Source organism: Buteo buteo, chromosome Z (assembly GCF_964188355.1).
Source record: "Buteo buteo chromosome Z, bButBut1.hap1.1, whole genome shotgun sequence".
Classification (NCBI taxonomy): domain Eukaryota; kingdom Metazoa; phylum Chordata; class Aves; order Accipitriformes; family Accipitridae; genus Buteo; species Buteo buteo.
Window position 1 is genome coordinate 73,792,590 of NC_134204.1, and position 17,306 is coordinate 73,809,895.

At 41.6% G+C, this 17,306-nt stretch overlaps 2 protein-coding genes across 4 annotated transcripts in view; one reads left to right on the forward strand and one right to left on the reverse strand.

Moving 5' to 3' along the window:
- Nucleotides 1-17,306, forward strand: part of MOB3B (MOB kinase activator 3B) — a 139,663-nt gene that overhangs the window by 63,173 nt on the left and 59,184 nt on the right. The window lies entirely within an intron of this gene.
- Nucleotides 5,822-7,642, reverse strand: LOC142026553 (uncharacterized). The gene has a single exon (XM_075019675.1). The coding sequence runs from the start codon at nucleotides 7,640-7,642 to the stop codon at nucleotides 5,822-5,824; it is 1,821 nt and encodes a 606-aa protein (XP_074875776.1).

The window sequence follows — 17,306 nt, forward strand, 5'->3', positions numbered from 1 at the left end:
TTCCATCTCGCATTGAGTCATATGTCTGAAGAATGCGAGGGGGCTGTGCCTCTTCATATGCTTGAAAATACACAGTGGAAACATATTTCCTTCTCATAACATGAATCAGTGGCACTTTGATTCATGAGAAACAAAAGGAAGGTTGCTGAGACATCTGGAATCAGAGATGATCAAGAAGGGAATAATGAAAATCTGTTAATAGTTGGAAGGGGAAAGGGAGGACAATGAACAGCTTCTCTTTGAAAGACAGAACTCTCATCTGGATATGGAAAGAAGTACCTTTTCTTTTAAGAAGTGGATATTCAGCTGAACTGAGAAACATTATAGTTTACCAATAAATGTATACTGTCAGCACGAGCATGGTGAAATAATGGTAACTGTTGTTCGTACAGCATCGGGCCTAACCAGCCTTAGCAGAAAGAACTCAGCCCTCTAACAGACAAATCCCTAAAGCTTGAAGCCATTGTACTCGGCAACGGAGACACTTCTAAACCACATGCTGGGTGACATCAGACCTTTTAGAAAAGTGCCAGTGAATATTTGGGCATTAAAACAATACATCTGTTTAGAATTTATGTGCTCTAAAATTAGTTGCATACCATGGCTGCCTTTCTCTTGAAGTTTTAGGGCTTGGTTTTGGTATTTTTATTCAAGATCTAATTGTTGAAAAGCCCTATAAAGCAAGGTAAATGTTACTATTCATTTGTCAAATAAGAGATCAAAGCTCAGGTAATCAAAGTAGTCTACATAATGTATGAGTAGCTATTCAGGTGGGAAATTCTGAGTAGAAGTGATTTTTCTTGGATTACACAGTGGTTCCTTGGTGCATCCAGAAACAGGTAGTGTCAGTGATTCAAAGAATACTCTTGATTTGTTCCTAATCCACAAGCTTTGTGTATGCATTTGGAGTAAAGGGAATGAAAAATGAAAGGCTTTAGAAAGACTCCAATCCCATGCATTCCTAGCCCTCCAGGAGAATGCTTGACAGAGTTTCTGGAGGAATTAAAATTGCAGATCAAACAGAGGAAGAGGAAGGTTTTGCCTAGGTGTTTGTTCACTCAGGACCTAGAAGATTTTTGAATGTTTGCTTCCAGATCCATGGCTTTTGAGCACATGATTTGCAGAAGAAATTCTGTAAAGTTCAAACAAGGGTCCAGCCAGCCCAATAGAGGATGTCCATGGGAGAAGAGTGTAAGAAAAGGGGAAAGTGCTTTTTCCCAGCTTTCAGCAATCCATATGTTAGAGGTGTGAGAACATCCTTTGATCCGGGGTATTCTGGCAAGAATGAGGATCTCACAAATGGCAGTCCCACTGTTTTATCTTCATGGTGACTCTCTGTTCTGCTCATTTCCGTTTTCTACTGGTTTGAGCTGCATTGAGAATTTCTGCCCATAAATTTTCCTGGTGAAAAAAGAGCAGTTGGAAGGTTTGGGCTGAAGATACATCCTTCTGTTCTCCTTCCAAGTGAGAAAAAGAGATCTAAAACTTTATGCCTGATTTTTCTTTCATTTACACTTGCAGTTCCTTTAAATACTTTATAAATTTCCTTTAGACAGGGATATTTTAAAAACTGTTTATGTCACAGTAGCCATCAAATTCAGACCCAAAATTTTTCAGTAAAAATCGGTGCTCATTTTCATATTCAGGCTGTGTTGTAACTTGACCCAGTTCATTACCAGTTAACTATGTATTTTTGCTGCAGAGATCACAAACATTTGTTACTGTCCCAAGGCACAGCAACAGGTGTCAACAAACAAAAAAATAATGGTACAGTAATTTAATTGCCTTCTGAGAAACCAACAGCAGCAAAAGAGAGAAAAAACCCCACAACTGAAGCTTGTTGATGCAAAGAAATTGGGGGTATTCACTCATGGACATGTAGCACTGGCATTGTGATAAAGTTTTAGTTTTCCATAGTCCATGCCGCCTGCAGACAACTGGGTTGCAAGACACTGAGGACTTCATTTTGAAGCTGCAGCTGCTTTCACATGAGCTGAGAAGCTTTACAGTAAAGCAAGCAATGATGTAAATATTCAAGATGAAAAAATTGTCACATGGAATGTAGCCTTCAGCTAAAATGAAGGATTTCCTTGTTATCTCTCCTGTCATCTGCCCAAGCTTATCCTAGCATGTCTCCTATTATGAGGGCTCAGCTGTTAACACACACAAAACTTCTCATTCTATTTAAAATATGTCTTAACAGTTCCTCTTTTAATGAAATTTAAAAATCTTCCCATTCTCAGAGTAAATGCTGGTGACAGTGACACCTTCCTTGATTTTTTGAGCAGGTTTTTCTTTATGTGAGGATTTATAGGGCTAATTTACAAAAGTTATGTTTGATGTATCAGGATCTTTTTTTGTTGGTAGTGCAATTTCCCCTGACATTTTTTATCATCAGGTTGGGTTTTGTAAATTTTGGAGGGAACAGTCAGGCTCTGACAAATGTCATTGACTCCCAGTGAGATTTCTGATTCTAAAATCTGAATCTTTTATAAAACCTTTCTAAGCAGACTGATTCTATGTGGCATAACTGGGAACATTAAGGTAATGATTTCTGTTATTGGAAGTAGTTCAGGGCGCGTAGGCCAAAATAGAGAAATACAGAAAAAAGCCCAGTTCTCTTTACCAGCTGCAGTCTGTATTCACTGCTTAGTCGAAGCTGTCCTAAAGGTCTGGGAAAACTTCTCCAAGAGGTGGGATCCTCAGACATACACCAGTACCATTGTAGTGCACCAAACTGCACCCAGTTTAGGGGGGATGTAGGATGGGATAACAAAACTGGATTTCTGCTTTGGCAAAGAGTATTGTGTCAGGCAGCTGCAGAGATCCTGCAAACTCAACTTAGAGCCAGCTTTGAAAGCTATTTCATCTGTTGCTTTATCCTGCAATCAAAACCACAAAAGCTCACCCGAAATAGCAACAGCTAATGAACTGTACCTGCCTTTCAGCGTCGTGTGGATGTATAGCTATGGAGGCCACACATGGAGTTAGAAGTCTCATTAAAGCACTGTTCTTTCAGAGAATTCAGAGTCCCCATTTTTTCTAATGTTTTGGCTTTTGGAGTCTTAACATTTTCAAATTGAGCAACTCCTTTTCAGTCTTATTACATGTTACATATTGTGATAACGTAAATTGTCACCTGCTAAATTTCTGGTCTCGGAGTACTAGAGAGACATTTACAAACTTTTCCAGTAATAACTAACTTTCACTCTTCTTCCAGCAATGAGAAAACAAACTGTCCAGTGTCAGAGTCATATTCTGCCTTCACCAAGGTACACAAAAACCTTGCTGAGCATGTATGTACTTAAGTTGTTTGCACCCTGAATCCGTTCCCAGTCTCCAGGCTGTGCTGTTGGTCTGAGGTGGAAGTGTAGGTGCATTCCTCTCCTGCTGCTGGGGAAAGAATTGCTCTCTGAACCTGTCAAGATGCCTATATTCAGTACTGTTAGGTCTAGGTCTGGTACCATAAGTTACTCTGTCAAAGTACTCCTACAGCTGTTCAAGTACAACTCCAGATGCAAGTTGTAGAGTACAACTCCAGTACAACTCCAGGTTGGCAGATGGGAACAGGCCTCCTCACCTCCTAATGTGGTCATGCAGCCCCAGTTTAAAGGTGTTTTTAAAGGCCGTGAGCGCAGCATGGTAAGACAGTGAACACTGGTCCTGATCCTGGCACTGGGAGCTCTACTGGACAGAATTACAGAATCACAGAATAATTTAGGCTGGAAGAGACCTCTTGAGATCATCTAGTCCAACCTCCCGGCTCAAAGCAGGGTAATGTAGAGCAGGTTGTCCAGTCCACAGATGGAGATTCCACAATGTTTCCAGGCAATCTGTTGCAGTGTTTCACTACCCTCACAGCAAAAAAGTGTTGTCCTGTGGTCAGATGGTATTTCATGTCTTTTAATTTGTGCCTGTTGCCTCTTGTCCTGCCAGTGGGAACTACACAGAAGAATCTGCCCCCTCATCTTCATTCCCTCCCATCAGGTATTTATACACACATATAAGGTCCCCTGAGTCTACTCCAGAGTGGAGTCCTACCTCTCAGCCTCTCAGTCTCTTCTTCATCTCTGTGGCCCTGTGCTAGACTCAGTTCAGTTAACTCCATGTCTTTCTTCTACTGGGGAGCCCAGAACTGGACCCAGCACTCTGGGTGCGGCCTCACCAGGGCTCAGTAGAAGGGAGGATCACCTTTTCTGACGTGCTGCCAATGCTCTTTCTAATGCAGCTCAGGATACTGTTGGCCTTTTTGGCTGTGAGGGTGTATTGCTGGCTCACGGTCAGCTTAGTCTGCCAGAACCCAAAGGTCCTTCTCAGCAAAGCTGCTTCCTAGCCACTCAGCCCCCTGAGTGTACTGGTGACTGGGTTGTTCCTCCCTGGGGGCAGGACCATGCATTTAGCCATGTTGAACATAATGAGATTACTCTCTGCCTATTTTTCCAGCATGTGAAGGTTTCTCTGAACAGCGGCACACCCATCTGGTGTTATCGACCACTCCTCCCAGCTTTGTATGATCTGCAAACATCCTGAAGGTGCACTCTGACCCACCATCCAGATCATTAATGAAAATACTGAACAGTATTGGCCCTGTGTTGCAGATGAGTGATTTAGATCACTTAAAGAATCAGTGTCAAAAGTATTAGCAAAAATGGTTTTAATATGATGTTGTAGAAGTGCAACTTAACAAAGTTTGATGGCAAGGTTCACTCTATTAACTACTGCATGGAAAAAAACACACAAAGGAAAATTGAGTTGAATTAGAATGATTCACACAGAGACCAGAGACACAAAAGGGTAAGGGAGACCCTCCCGTTGAGTCACGAGGTCCAGAGTGGACCCCCTTTCTTTATAGACTCCTTCTCAGAGAGGAGTCTAGGTGCGGCTGGATCCAGACTTAGTCTCAGACTTGGTCAACGGTTTATGTCTAGCGGAATTATCTATACAAAGTTTATAATAATGAATATTGAGTAGCTACATGGATTAGTAATGTTTCATTAGTATTAATTTGGCATGCTGTCAGTCACTTACCGAGGATCTGTTGTGAGTAAGGAAGGATCTTAGTCTCAGGTAAGGAATCTCAAACCTTGAGAGGCATCCCTGCTCAAGGGGAGAGTCACCTGGCGTGCAGTCTGGTTGCAGTTCAGGGAGAACTCAAATTGGGCTCATCCAAAGATCTGTCATTGGTAAAAGGTCTCTGCCTCGAGGAGCAACCTTGAGAGGTGTCCCAGCTCAAGGCGAGATCGCCGCCATGCAGCCCCGCTGCCTAGCAGGGAGAGCTCGAAGAATGCTCACTTAGGCTGTCATATTTATGGAATAAAGTGGTTGGCTTGTAGTCAAATTACATACAATGGGAAAGGTATGCATGAGACTCCTTGTACCCACAGTTTTCTTTGTTCCTTGATAAACTGAGTCTTGGAAAAGCCACCTGGTATTCATGTGTTAATCGCATGGTTGGTGTTCCAAGATCATATGCATTGATGCTCACTGTGTCACTCTGCTCCTTTGTGGGTTTCCTAGAGGAGTACTTGGCCCAGCTACCGCTCAGGCCTTTACCTCCTCTGGAGCCTGTACCAACCTACTGCTGGTTTGGTTAAGGTGGGGTTGAGTGCATCCGTCACACTCCACCCTGTGACTACAGTCAATCCACTTTATCGACTCATAGAGTGGCGGTACGGTTACCTCTTGCTTTGAGGCGTCTTGCAGATCAGTGGTAAGAGTCCAATTATTTGATAAGCTGTTTAGTTTAAGTGCCAAAATTAATGTTAATTGTATACTATGTTGTCACGCTTGCAGATCCATGGTAAGCAAACAGCTTTTTTTTTTAGTATAAAATGTTACTATTAATTACATTATTGGGTGCTTTCTTGCGATGAACAGGGAGTATTTGCTTCATTATGTACCAAACCTTTACATATAAAATGATTATGAGTGATAAGCACAATATTGTTAGAGCTAACAAAATCACAATCGGATGAAGCATGAAATTCAAAGTTCCTGTTGCTGTCGGTGACCATCCGAATAAGGTGTCCCATGAATGAAGTTCTCCATCCTTCTTCAGTTTTTCTAGGACATGGTGTATCTTCTCTGCATCATGATGGATGGTAATCAGGGTTCTTTGTCTGTTGTTCCGGATTCGTTTTAGCAATTGACTCAGGTCATCATGTTGCAACAGTTCTCTTACCAATGTAAGATTCATTCCAATGGGGGTAGGTAGTAAATCTTGATATGATATATAGTTAGATTGTAGCAATTGGTAGGTTGTGACAGGAGCTGAATAGTTAAAGTCGCATCCCCTAATTCTGCTAAAATTACAAATACAGATATTGGAATGATTATTTATCTCTACAGTGGTGTTGTCTATAAATACAGAATCACAAAGGGTTCTCATACAAATACATCCATTTCCAACATATACAAGTACAGTCTCAGGGGTTTCATCAGGATGTATTTCAAAATGACAAATATTATGTTCAGTGTCAAGACAAATGTCTTGGGCCTTAATGGTATTACTTTCACAAATAAATCCCTGTTGTTCCTGTACGACACATGCATCAACATCGACAGTTTGCCATTTGTTCCCATTTTGTCGGGCCCATACTCTGTGTTCTAATGGATAGAGGACAGTTCCATGGTGATTTAATCCCAGCGCAACGATTGGGTATATGGTGTATACCGAAGCATTGCGTATTGTCAAAACAAAAGCTGTGGCTTTATTGTTGGTAGGGTCATAGGTGAAATTAACTAGACACCACCAGGATTGGAATTCCCTTTCAAATTTAGTTGCATTATCCCAGATTACCTTTTGAATTTCAGTGGGTAAGGTGCCCTCTTCACCTTCCCTTACAATTGCTGCCACAGTAGATTGTACCCACAGTTGAGCCTGAATACACCTAAGAGCGAGAGAGACATTAATTTGGGCTGCACCTAGTGCATTCACAATTAGTTGGTGGTCCTTTTCATTCATTCTTTCCCATTGGGGTAATATATCAGATGAGAGCCATTGGTTAGTTCGCAATGCCACCAGAGAAGATTGCAATGGACGTTCTAACTTGTATAAATTACTTGCTGCTGAACTTATTTCGTTTGCTAAAACTTCAGCGTCCATGCTGTTTAATGCTCCTAATCCTGTCCCCAGGATGCCACTCACATCTCTCCTTGATCGTTTTGGGGAGGTGAGGGTTCGCCCATGCAACCACGCTAACCATCCTGTATAAGATGTGTTCAGGAATGGTAAGCAGGTAGGTTTAATTGCAGAGATATTAACCTGCATTGATAGTTCCACTCGTTTGAGGGACCATGATGGATTAAGTAGCACTTGTTGCTGGCCTGTATATTTGATGGCATAGGGTCCAATTTTAGAAATTCGAGGGGATAGACCTTTCTTATCCTTTACAGTTGGGGTGGATGTTAAGTGAGGTTTGGCAGATGTTGTGCTAGGCTCGGTAATGTCTATTTTAAATTTAAATGATAGTCCTACATCCTTGTGAGCCCAGAGGCAGATTACAAAAACAGGTTGCACTAAGGTAAAATTGTACCAACAGTCAAATCTTTCAGAGGCACAATGTTTTGTATCTTCAGTGTTTGACGCAATGTTGTGCACAGAAATCTCAGTTGCCTTCTCGTGGGTAGAGCCATTGATCATCCTACATCCTATTTTAATTTCTTTCCCTGCCGTTCCCCAAAGTTGCGGAACTTTATTAACATCTGTTTCATTTCTATCCCAGCTCCATTCATTTTCTAAGTATACTTCTGTTCCATGCATAACCACAGTGGAAAGATTTAAATTTCTCCCATTAGGGAGTGTTCCCATAGTCCTGGTGTACTTAACACAAGCTTGAGACCATGGCCACTCTAGGGATTTTTCAGTAAGACTTCTCAGTAAAACTGGGGGAGTATTCAAAGTAGGCACTGATGTCGTTGTGACAGGTTTAGTGATTCTGAGAGATACTGATCCTAGTATTAGATTGCGTCTCTTTAGAGTGTTCCAACTGCATGCTATTTCAAGATCATGTCGTTTCACTGTCTCATGTATTGAGCAATGACTTACATTAAAGCAGTTTCTATGTGGCATGTGAGAGTTATTATGAATAATCATAACATAAATACATCCCTTAACAGGTGGTTGGGTTTCACAAGTCACGTTTATGTTATTGTCTGTTAATAACAAGACAGGATGCTTATCTGTATTGACACAATTGCATCTGATTTCCTGATTGATGATTAAATTGAGACAGGTGGGCGTTCGTGGGGAAGCAAGTATTACCGAAATCTTCAACAGCAGTAGGATGATGTATCTTACTTTCATGTTGGAGGAGGCTGCAAGACAAAAAAGTAAAATAGACTAGTCTTAGTGGGGTTTTCCAGGCAGTTTACCCTGTTAGAAAGAAGCAAAAATCTGCTGTGTACTAATTCTGTGTTTTGCACCACTGCTATCAGTAGCTTCCCAAGCAAGCAGGCCACGAGGTTTAGTTAGAGTCATAGGTACAGTTCCAATTTGTGGTAAATTCACAATGACAGGTTGTCCTGGCTTTAATGCTGTTGGATATTTTATTTCATCAGAAGGTGGAGCATTAGACTCAGCTTTTGCAAAGAATGCTTGGCTCCCAGGGCTCCCAGTCGGCCCATACTGATTATTCAGTTGGTGGAGTACTTTGAAAAGTTGAATATCCCACTGGGCCTCGTGTGGCTTAAGGCTCTTTTTCAATAAGCCATTAGCTCTTTCTACCATCCCATTTGATTGAGGATAATATGGGGTGTAGAATACCCATTGAATTTCTTCTTGGTTTGCCCATTCCAGCACTTCCTTACATGAGAAGTGCAAGCCTTTATCACTTTGGATGACATCAAGAGTAGCTAGACCTGAGAACCAGGACAATAGCCCTTGTACTGTATTTTGTCCATCGGCCTTTTGGCACTTACTTGCCATCAGCAAGCCGGAGACTACTTCCACTCCTGTGAGGATGTATCAATGCCTTGCAGAGGGTTTTAATGGCCCAATATAATCAGTCTGCCATGTAGACCACAAAGTTTTTCCTTGATTGATATGTAGCAGTGGTGCTTTAGCAGGGCGATTTGTTTGTAATTTTAATCTACGTTGAGGACATTCTGTGAGAATAACTTCACAAGTTTTCCTGTCTAGGGGCCAACCCGTGCTCTGTGCAGCAAAGTAAAGCACTTCTTTACCTGTGTGACCTAATTTTTGATGTAGCCATTCTCCCAACTGATACTACTCAGGATTTAAGCAGTTCCCTATTTTTATTTTCCTAGTTTTAGTCAGTGCATCCACCTTTTAGTACCAATTTGTGGATGGTTTATTTCATTGGCATAAGCTTTTACCCATCCCATCTTGAATGGTGTTTTTCTGGCTATATTTAGTAATAGTTGCCAATCTTGAGTTCTCCAAACTTGAGATCTGTTTATTTCCCAGTTCAGGGATTCCCATTGACAGAGCCATTGTGTCGTGCCAGTCCACACAGCATAGGAGTCTACATATATTATTTTTGCTCCATTCTGTGCTGCTGAAACAACTGCTCTTAATTCTCCTACTTGTGCACTATACCTTCACCTTCTTCTATTTGTTTGCCAGTGGTAATGTTTAGTGCAGCAGCCTTGTATTGCCATTTACAATTTATTCTTTTTGCTGAGGTATGAGTGAACCAAATGTCTTGTGTTGGTGTTTCCTCGGTGAGGGGAGGTGCATCTAAAATTGGTGAGGGTTTAAAAAGTTGTTGTAACACGAGTGGATCTGCATTTATAGGCATCTGTAATTTGGAAACTTTAGTATGTCCTTCAGTTAATGTAATTTCCTCTGCAATTCCTGTCAAGCAGGCATACCATTTTCTGACTATAGATTTTTGTGCAACTCCTTCTAGGGGAGCAGTCTCCTTTAGGATTGCTTCTGGCAAATTAAACGGTCCTCTGGTTTGCACAGGCTATTTCTGATATATTTTTTCAACTTGTTTTACTGCTTGGACTAAAGACAAAAGTCCCTTCTCCCATTCAAAGTATCTCTGTTCTGTCTCTTTAAATGCAGTCAAGCTGAATAATAAAGATGTCTTTGGTCTGTGATGGCCAATTTGGAAGAGGTTACAGTAAGTACCATATTCAGCAAAACCTCATTAGGCTATGTGTACTGGTTCCAATGACTGATACATTTTTAAATCCTGTATTAGGGTTTTGAATGTGTCTTCATGTTCTGGGTTCCGTTTCTACAGTTTTCTCTTTTGTAAAAGTGAGTACAGTGGTCGAGCAATGTTAGAAAATCCAGGTACATGTTTTCTCCAATATCCTAAAGTTCCCATTAACTGTTCTTACTCTTTCCTAGAGTGGGGCATTCACAGCTGTTTGATTTTTCTTAAGGTATCTGGAGGAATCACTGCACTGCCTGCTACACACCAAGTACCTAAAAACTTTACTTCTCTATTTGGTGCCCGACATTTCTCGGGTAGGATCTCAACTTCTGCTTTATGTAATGCTTGCCACATTGCTGCTGCAGCTTCCTCCACCTTTTCAGGGGAAGTTCCTCTGATTAGAATATCATCTATACATTGGTACAGTCTCACATCTTGGAGGACTGAGGCTGTCTGTAAAAGTTCAGCAAGCAGAGCATGAGCAATCATGGGTGAATGTTTATACCCCTGTAGGAGTCTGCTAAAGGTGTATTGTATACCTTCCCAAGTAAAAGCAGATTTCTTTTTATTCTCCTCCTGTAAGGGGACCATAAAGAGCTTATCTTTCACATCTAGCACTGGCATCCATGAGTGTGTGGCTGCTTGTGGTGTGGCTATTAAAGTGCAATATTGGGTACTGCAGCCGTTAGTGGGGCTGCATTGGCATTTAAGCACTGATAATCAATCGTTAGATGCCACATCCCATCTGTTTTTCAGATTCGCTAGACTGGTGAATTGTATGGGGAGTGGATTCTGGAAATAATATGCTGTTTTTCCAAGTCTCCTATTACCTCAGAAATTCCATTTCGTGCTGCAGCAGAAATTGGGTATTGAATCAGGGAGTGCAGGGGCTGCGTGAAGAACACACACTGTAGCCTCCCAATTTCTATCAGGGTTAGGGTCAAATTTTGAACGAAAGGACCACACACTGTCACCCAGCAGGTGCCGGTTTTGTCTGTTTAAGATATCAAAACCCCAAATACTTTCATTTTGATCTTTAACTGCAAAGCGAGTACACAACATGCGCTTCTCGCCTGGGAGCCATAAATTACCTTTTGTGGTTTGGCAAATAACATTTGCTCCATTAACTCCAGTGACTTTAACTCTCTGCTGTCTGGGTTACACACCCAGCTTCTCAGTATCCTGTTGTGTTAGTATTGAACTTTGTGCTGCTGTATCTATTAGAAGTTTCACCAGTTGTCCTCAGGGACCAACAGGAATCAGAATGTATTCTGCTTTAATGATGCATCTATCCTCATATTCAGAGGAATCTGAGGGGAACAAGAGGTCATCCTTTCCCTCATCATAGTCACCAGGATCACCCCAAATATCACCATCCCAATCCTCTGGGGACACTATTATTTCCTAATTTGCATGGGGTTAGACAGGTGTGGGACCCACAAGAGCATCATCTCGATCTTTTCTTCCAACTTTTGTATTTTCTCATTTTCTTCCTGTAACTGCTTCTGTAGCTGTTCAATTTGCAGGGACAGTAATAACTCGGCTACCTTTATGCCTTCTATTTCCTCTCTCAGATCATGTCTCTCTCTGTTTCGGTTTTTCTTATCCTGACACACAGCTTCTAGGCAGGTGCCTAACATTTTATAAATAATTCCTTTTCCTTTACCATTGTTAATATTTCCTCTTACTAATTATAATTGTTCCTCAATAACACCCCAGTCATGCCAGTGGTCACAAGCCCATTCTTCTGAGAATTTGGGATCAGACTTATTCCATGCTTCCATAAGTAATCAGTGATACTACTTGCCATCCTGCCGACTACAGCAATTTGCTGCGAATCCTAATTTAGGATCCTGCCAACTATGCCAGTTTGTCACATATGAGTGATTTAGATCACTTAAAGAATCGGTGTCAAAGGTATTAGCAAAAATGGTTTTAATATGATGTTGTAGAAGTGCAACTTAACAAAGTTTGATGGCAAGGTTCACTCTATTAACTACTGCATGGAAAAAAACATACAAAGGAAAATTGAGTTGAATTAGAATGATTCACGCAGAGACCAGAGACACAAAAGGGTAAGGGAGACCCTCCCGTTGAGTCACGAGGTTCAGAGTGGACCCCCTTGCTTTCTAGACTCCTTCTCAGAGAGGAGTCTAGGTGCGGCTGGATCCAGACTTAGTCTCAGACTTGGTCAACGGTTTATGTCTAACGGAATTATCTATACAAAGTTTATAATAATGAATATTGAGTAGCTACATGGATTAGTAATGTTTCATTAGTATTAATTTGGCATGCTGTCAGTCACTTACCGAGGATCTGTTGTGAGTAAGGAAGGATCTTAGTCTCAGGTAAGGAATCTCAAACCTTGAGAGGCATCCCTGCTCAAGGGGAGAGTCACCTGGCGTGCAGTCTGGTTGCAGTTCAGGGAGAACTCAAATTGGGCTCATCCAAAGATCTGTCATTGGTAAAAGGTCTCTGCCTCGAGGAGCAACCTTGAGAGGTGTCCCAGCTCAAGGCGAGATCGCCGCCATGCAGCCCCGCTGCCTAGCAGGGAGAGCTCGAAGAATGCTCACTTAGGCTGTCATATTTATGGAATAAAGTGGTTGGCTTGTAGTCAAATTACATACAATGGGAAAGGTATGCATGAGACTCCTTGTACCCACAGTTTTCTTTGTTCCTTGATAAATTGAGTCTTGGAAAAGCCACCTGGTATTCATGTGTTAATCGCATGGTTGGTGTTCCAAGATCATATGCATCGATGCTCACTGTGTCACTCTGCTCCTTTGTGGGTTTCCTAGAGGAGTACTTGGCCCAGCTACCGCTCAGGCCTTTACCTCCTCTGGAGCCTGTACCAACCTACTGCTGGTTTGGTTAAGGTGGGGTTGAGTGCATCCGTCACACACCAGTATTGAATCCTGAGGTACACAGCTAGTGACTTGCCTTCAGCTGTACTTAGTGCCACTGATAACAGCGCTCTAGGCCCAGCAGTTCAGCCCGTTTTCAGTCCACATTATTGTCCAGTTATCTAACCCATACTTTGTCAGCTTGTCTATTATGATATTATAGGATGCAGTGGCTTCACTAGAGTCAAGAACATCAACTGCTTTCCCCATTATCTGCCTACCTAATGACCTCATTGTGAAGGCCATCAGGTTAGATAAGTGTGGTTTCACCTTGTAAATCCATTTTGACTACTCCCAATGAGCTTCTTGTCCTTTATGTATTTGGAGATGCCCTCCAGGAGGATTTTCTCCCAACACCTTCCTAGGGACTGAGGTGAGGCTGACTGACCTGGAGTTCCCGGCATCTTCCCACTTGCCCTTCTTGAAGATAGTAGTGATACTTGCTTTCTCCCAGTTTCCAGGAACATCCTCCAGTCACCATGACCTTTCAAAGGTAGTCAAGAGTAGCCTTGAATGACAGACAGTTCCATCAGCACTTGTGGGTGCATCCCTTCAGGCCCCATGGGCTTATGTATGTCCCATTTGTTTAACTTTTCCCTAACCTAGTTCTCCTTCACTAAGGGTAATTCTTCTTTTTTCCATACTTTCCCTCTGGTCTCAGGGGCCTTGGATTTCTGAAGGCCAATCTTATTAGTAAAGACTGAGCCTAAGAAGGCATTGAGTACCTTGACCTTCTTCTGTATCATTTGTCACCAGTTCCTGTGCGCCATTCAGCAGCAGACCCACATTTTCCCTAGTTTTCCTTTTGCTGTTTATGTACTTGTAAAATCCTTTATTGTAGCTGTTCACATGCCTTGCCAGAGTCAACTCCAGTTAGGAGCAACTTGCTCATACTGCAGGCCTCCTGCAACATTTGCTTGATTTTCTATCTGCAGGACAGACTTTTCTTGAGCTCAGAGGAGGTGATCCTTGATTATCAGCGAGCCCTACTGGACCCTTCTTCTCTGTAGGATTGTATCCCATACGATTCTTCCAAGCAGATATCTGAAGAGTTGAAATGTGCTTTCGTGTAATCCAAGGCTGTGGACTTCATTTTTGCCCTCCTTGTCTCCTCTTAGGATCCTGACCTCCACCACCTCATGATCACTGCAGCCAAGGCTGACTCCAGCTTTCATGTCCCCCACCGCTTCTTCCTTCTTCATTAAGTATCAGGTCTGGCAGAGCACCTTTCCTTATTGGCTCCTCCACTACCTGTGCCAGGAGGCTGCAATGCACTCAAGAAGTCTCCTAGATTGCTTGAGCCCTGCTGGACTGTCCTTCCAGCAGATAGTAATTGGGTTAAAGTTCCCCTTGAGGACCAGAGGCTATGACTGTTAAACTTCTTCCACTTGTTTGCAGAATGCCTTATCTACTACTTTTTCCTGAGCAGGCAGTCTACAGCAGATCCCTACCACAACAGTGCCTAGGTTGGTCTGCCTGCTAATCTTGACACAGAAGCTCTTGACTGTCTCCTGACCTGTCCCAGCGCAGAGCTCTTTGAATTCCCAGTGCTCTTACACAGCAGATTGCTCCCCTCCTTGCCTTCCCTGCCCCTCCTTCCTTAAAAGCCTGCATCCCTCCATTGCAGTCCTCCAGTTGTATCCACCAATATTTATAATGTGATTTCTTACAACAAGCATTACAATTTCTGATGTGCTTATAACTACCTTTTAAGTGGAATTTTGTTGTATTATCGTAGATGGCAAACTAGCCTGAAACAGACCCTGCCAAAATGTTTCTTGCTGTAACTGGTGGATGGCAGCCCCCTTCTTTCAAAACCCCTTGGGATGGCATAGCTGACCGCCATTCAGAAGTGCCAGGAGCAGTGCTGGGAGACACAGGCAAGAGATTCTCTGGGGAGGGATAACAGAAAGTGTGGCAAACAAAATCAGTTTCTATAAAACCTCCCAGATTGTAAGTAGATATACACCCTTACTTGTTCATAAAATATTTCTTGGATGATAGACCAGTGTCTTGTAGAAAAACAGAAAAAGATAGGATGGAAACGTAGACTATGAATCAAATCACAGATTAAGTTTGAATTATTTAAAACTGAAAATTGCCTTCACAGTAGTGTGGCTGATTACAAAAAGCATAGGATATTGAAGATCAGGCTTACTAGCTACAGATTAATTTGACTTTTTTTTTCTTACGTAATTATAATGAAACCATATTTGATTTTAATAATATTTTCTTCTTGAATAAAATGGCAGTGAACAATGTCTTTCTCGTGTTTATATTTTGGCTCTGTTGGGCTGCTATGTGTCTCCAGCATTTTCCTCTATAATGTCTATGTTCATGTGGTCTAGATTTAATCACCTAGATAGGAATTCAAAGCTGTGTACTTACACCACCAATCCTGTTCCCCTGGGACTGAAGTGTTGACTTAAAACCTATTTGTCAGAATATGATCCCAAAAACACAAGTAGTTGTCTTCCCCTGTGAACTTCCAATACTCTTTGCTGAGCAAAATGGACACTGCTTTCTTTTTTAAATTTCCTATTGTTAATACCTGGTGACTGAGACAGACAAAGAAATGAGCATGAGTACTCTCAGCTGTAGACTCCAGCTGCTAATTCAACCAGCCAGACTCTGCTGGCTTTGGCAGATGGTTCTTTCTTAGCACAACGTCTTTAATGGCCCACTTCCCCTTGTTGGCCAGGGACAAGCTGTAAAATCATTAAATGGTACTTAAAGATACCTATTAAACTTTCCATCTGCGTACCACATTTGAACTCCACACACTGCCTTGTTACTAACATGATTTTCCCAAGCGAGACAGCCACAAAGTTTCCAATTTATATTTCAGTTGTTTTTGAACATTGTCTGCATTTTGAATGTTTTTTTACTTAAAATATTTTTGAAGCAGAAGTGCAAAACTCTCTGAATGTTTACTTTTAGCTTTGATGGTCTCAAAGGAAAAAGAAGAACTTAGAGTAGCTTTTAAAATCTCAGAAATTATTAATGATTTGAGCATGTCATGTGTGAATGCCAGAAATGAGTGATTCTTTGAAGAGACCTTGCTTTCTGGATGCTTGGAATGTATAAGAGGCAGCATGTGATTCAGGGCAATGGACAATCTCTGAATCTAAGGCCATACTTAGCATTAGCTTCCAGCACTGTGGTGAAACTTTACTGTCTGAAAGAATAAAGAGCAGTAGGAAAGTTGTAAGAGTTTTCTGTGATCTGGAAAGTGGGAGGAGCTGTTGACAAAACTCTTACACAGGAGGGCACCAGATTAGTTCTTAGTGATGCCATACACCTGTGCACTAAGTTGAAATAGCAGAAAATGGTTAAACTGCCATGGTTGTCTGACTATGAATAACTGCCAAAGAAAGTCAAGTAGGCCAAGGGATTAATTATTAAGTGGGTCAGCTAACAGAATAAGGAGCAACAAGCCAGAGACAGCTGAGGTAGATTGTACTCCAGTGGCAACTGAAATTGGTCTTTTCTTCCCAGAAAAATCTAACCATTCAGGTTAATGAGGTGTTACTGCAGGGAGTGGGACAATTAACTCTCCTACTGTTGCCTTACTTAAGGAATTAGGTATTCAGTATTACCCTGTTGACCTGCCTTGCTGGTGTTTTGTTTTGTCTTTTGAATCAATTGACCCAAACATTATTTTTATTAGCGAAATCCATCTCCTTGATTACCTTTTGTGTCCTCACACCTGGCAAGTAAGCATTACTTAACAATAACTAAAACAACAGTGTGTTACCAACATTGTTCTCATACTAAATTCAAAATACAGCACTGTACCAGCTACTAGGAAGAAAATTAACTCTGTCCCAGCTGAAACCAGGACAGACTGCATTTTTGCAATGGTCTGGATAACTGGTCCTATATGGGTGTGGCTGTAGCCAACAGAAAGAGTTTCAAAAAACTATGTCTATTTTCAGTAGAGCCATCATCACAGAGTCATCTTCTTGTGTACATTAGTTTCTCTGGAAAATTTGTTTCAGGATGACTTGATTTTCTTTGACTCACTTTTGGCACCTTGTCACATAAACTATCTCAGTTTACCTTCTAATATGTAGAGCGTTTTTCTGTTGTTTTTTAAGAACCAACACAATTAAAGAACACTGTATATGAAGGGTTTTCCCTATCTAGTCCTTGTTCTTTGTCCATTTTTGATGAATCCCCTTGAAAAAAGTGGTCTCTTGATCATGATACAATTATGGTATTTGCATACTAATAGCTACTTTGCAATGTTGAGACTGCACGTGATAAATGC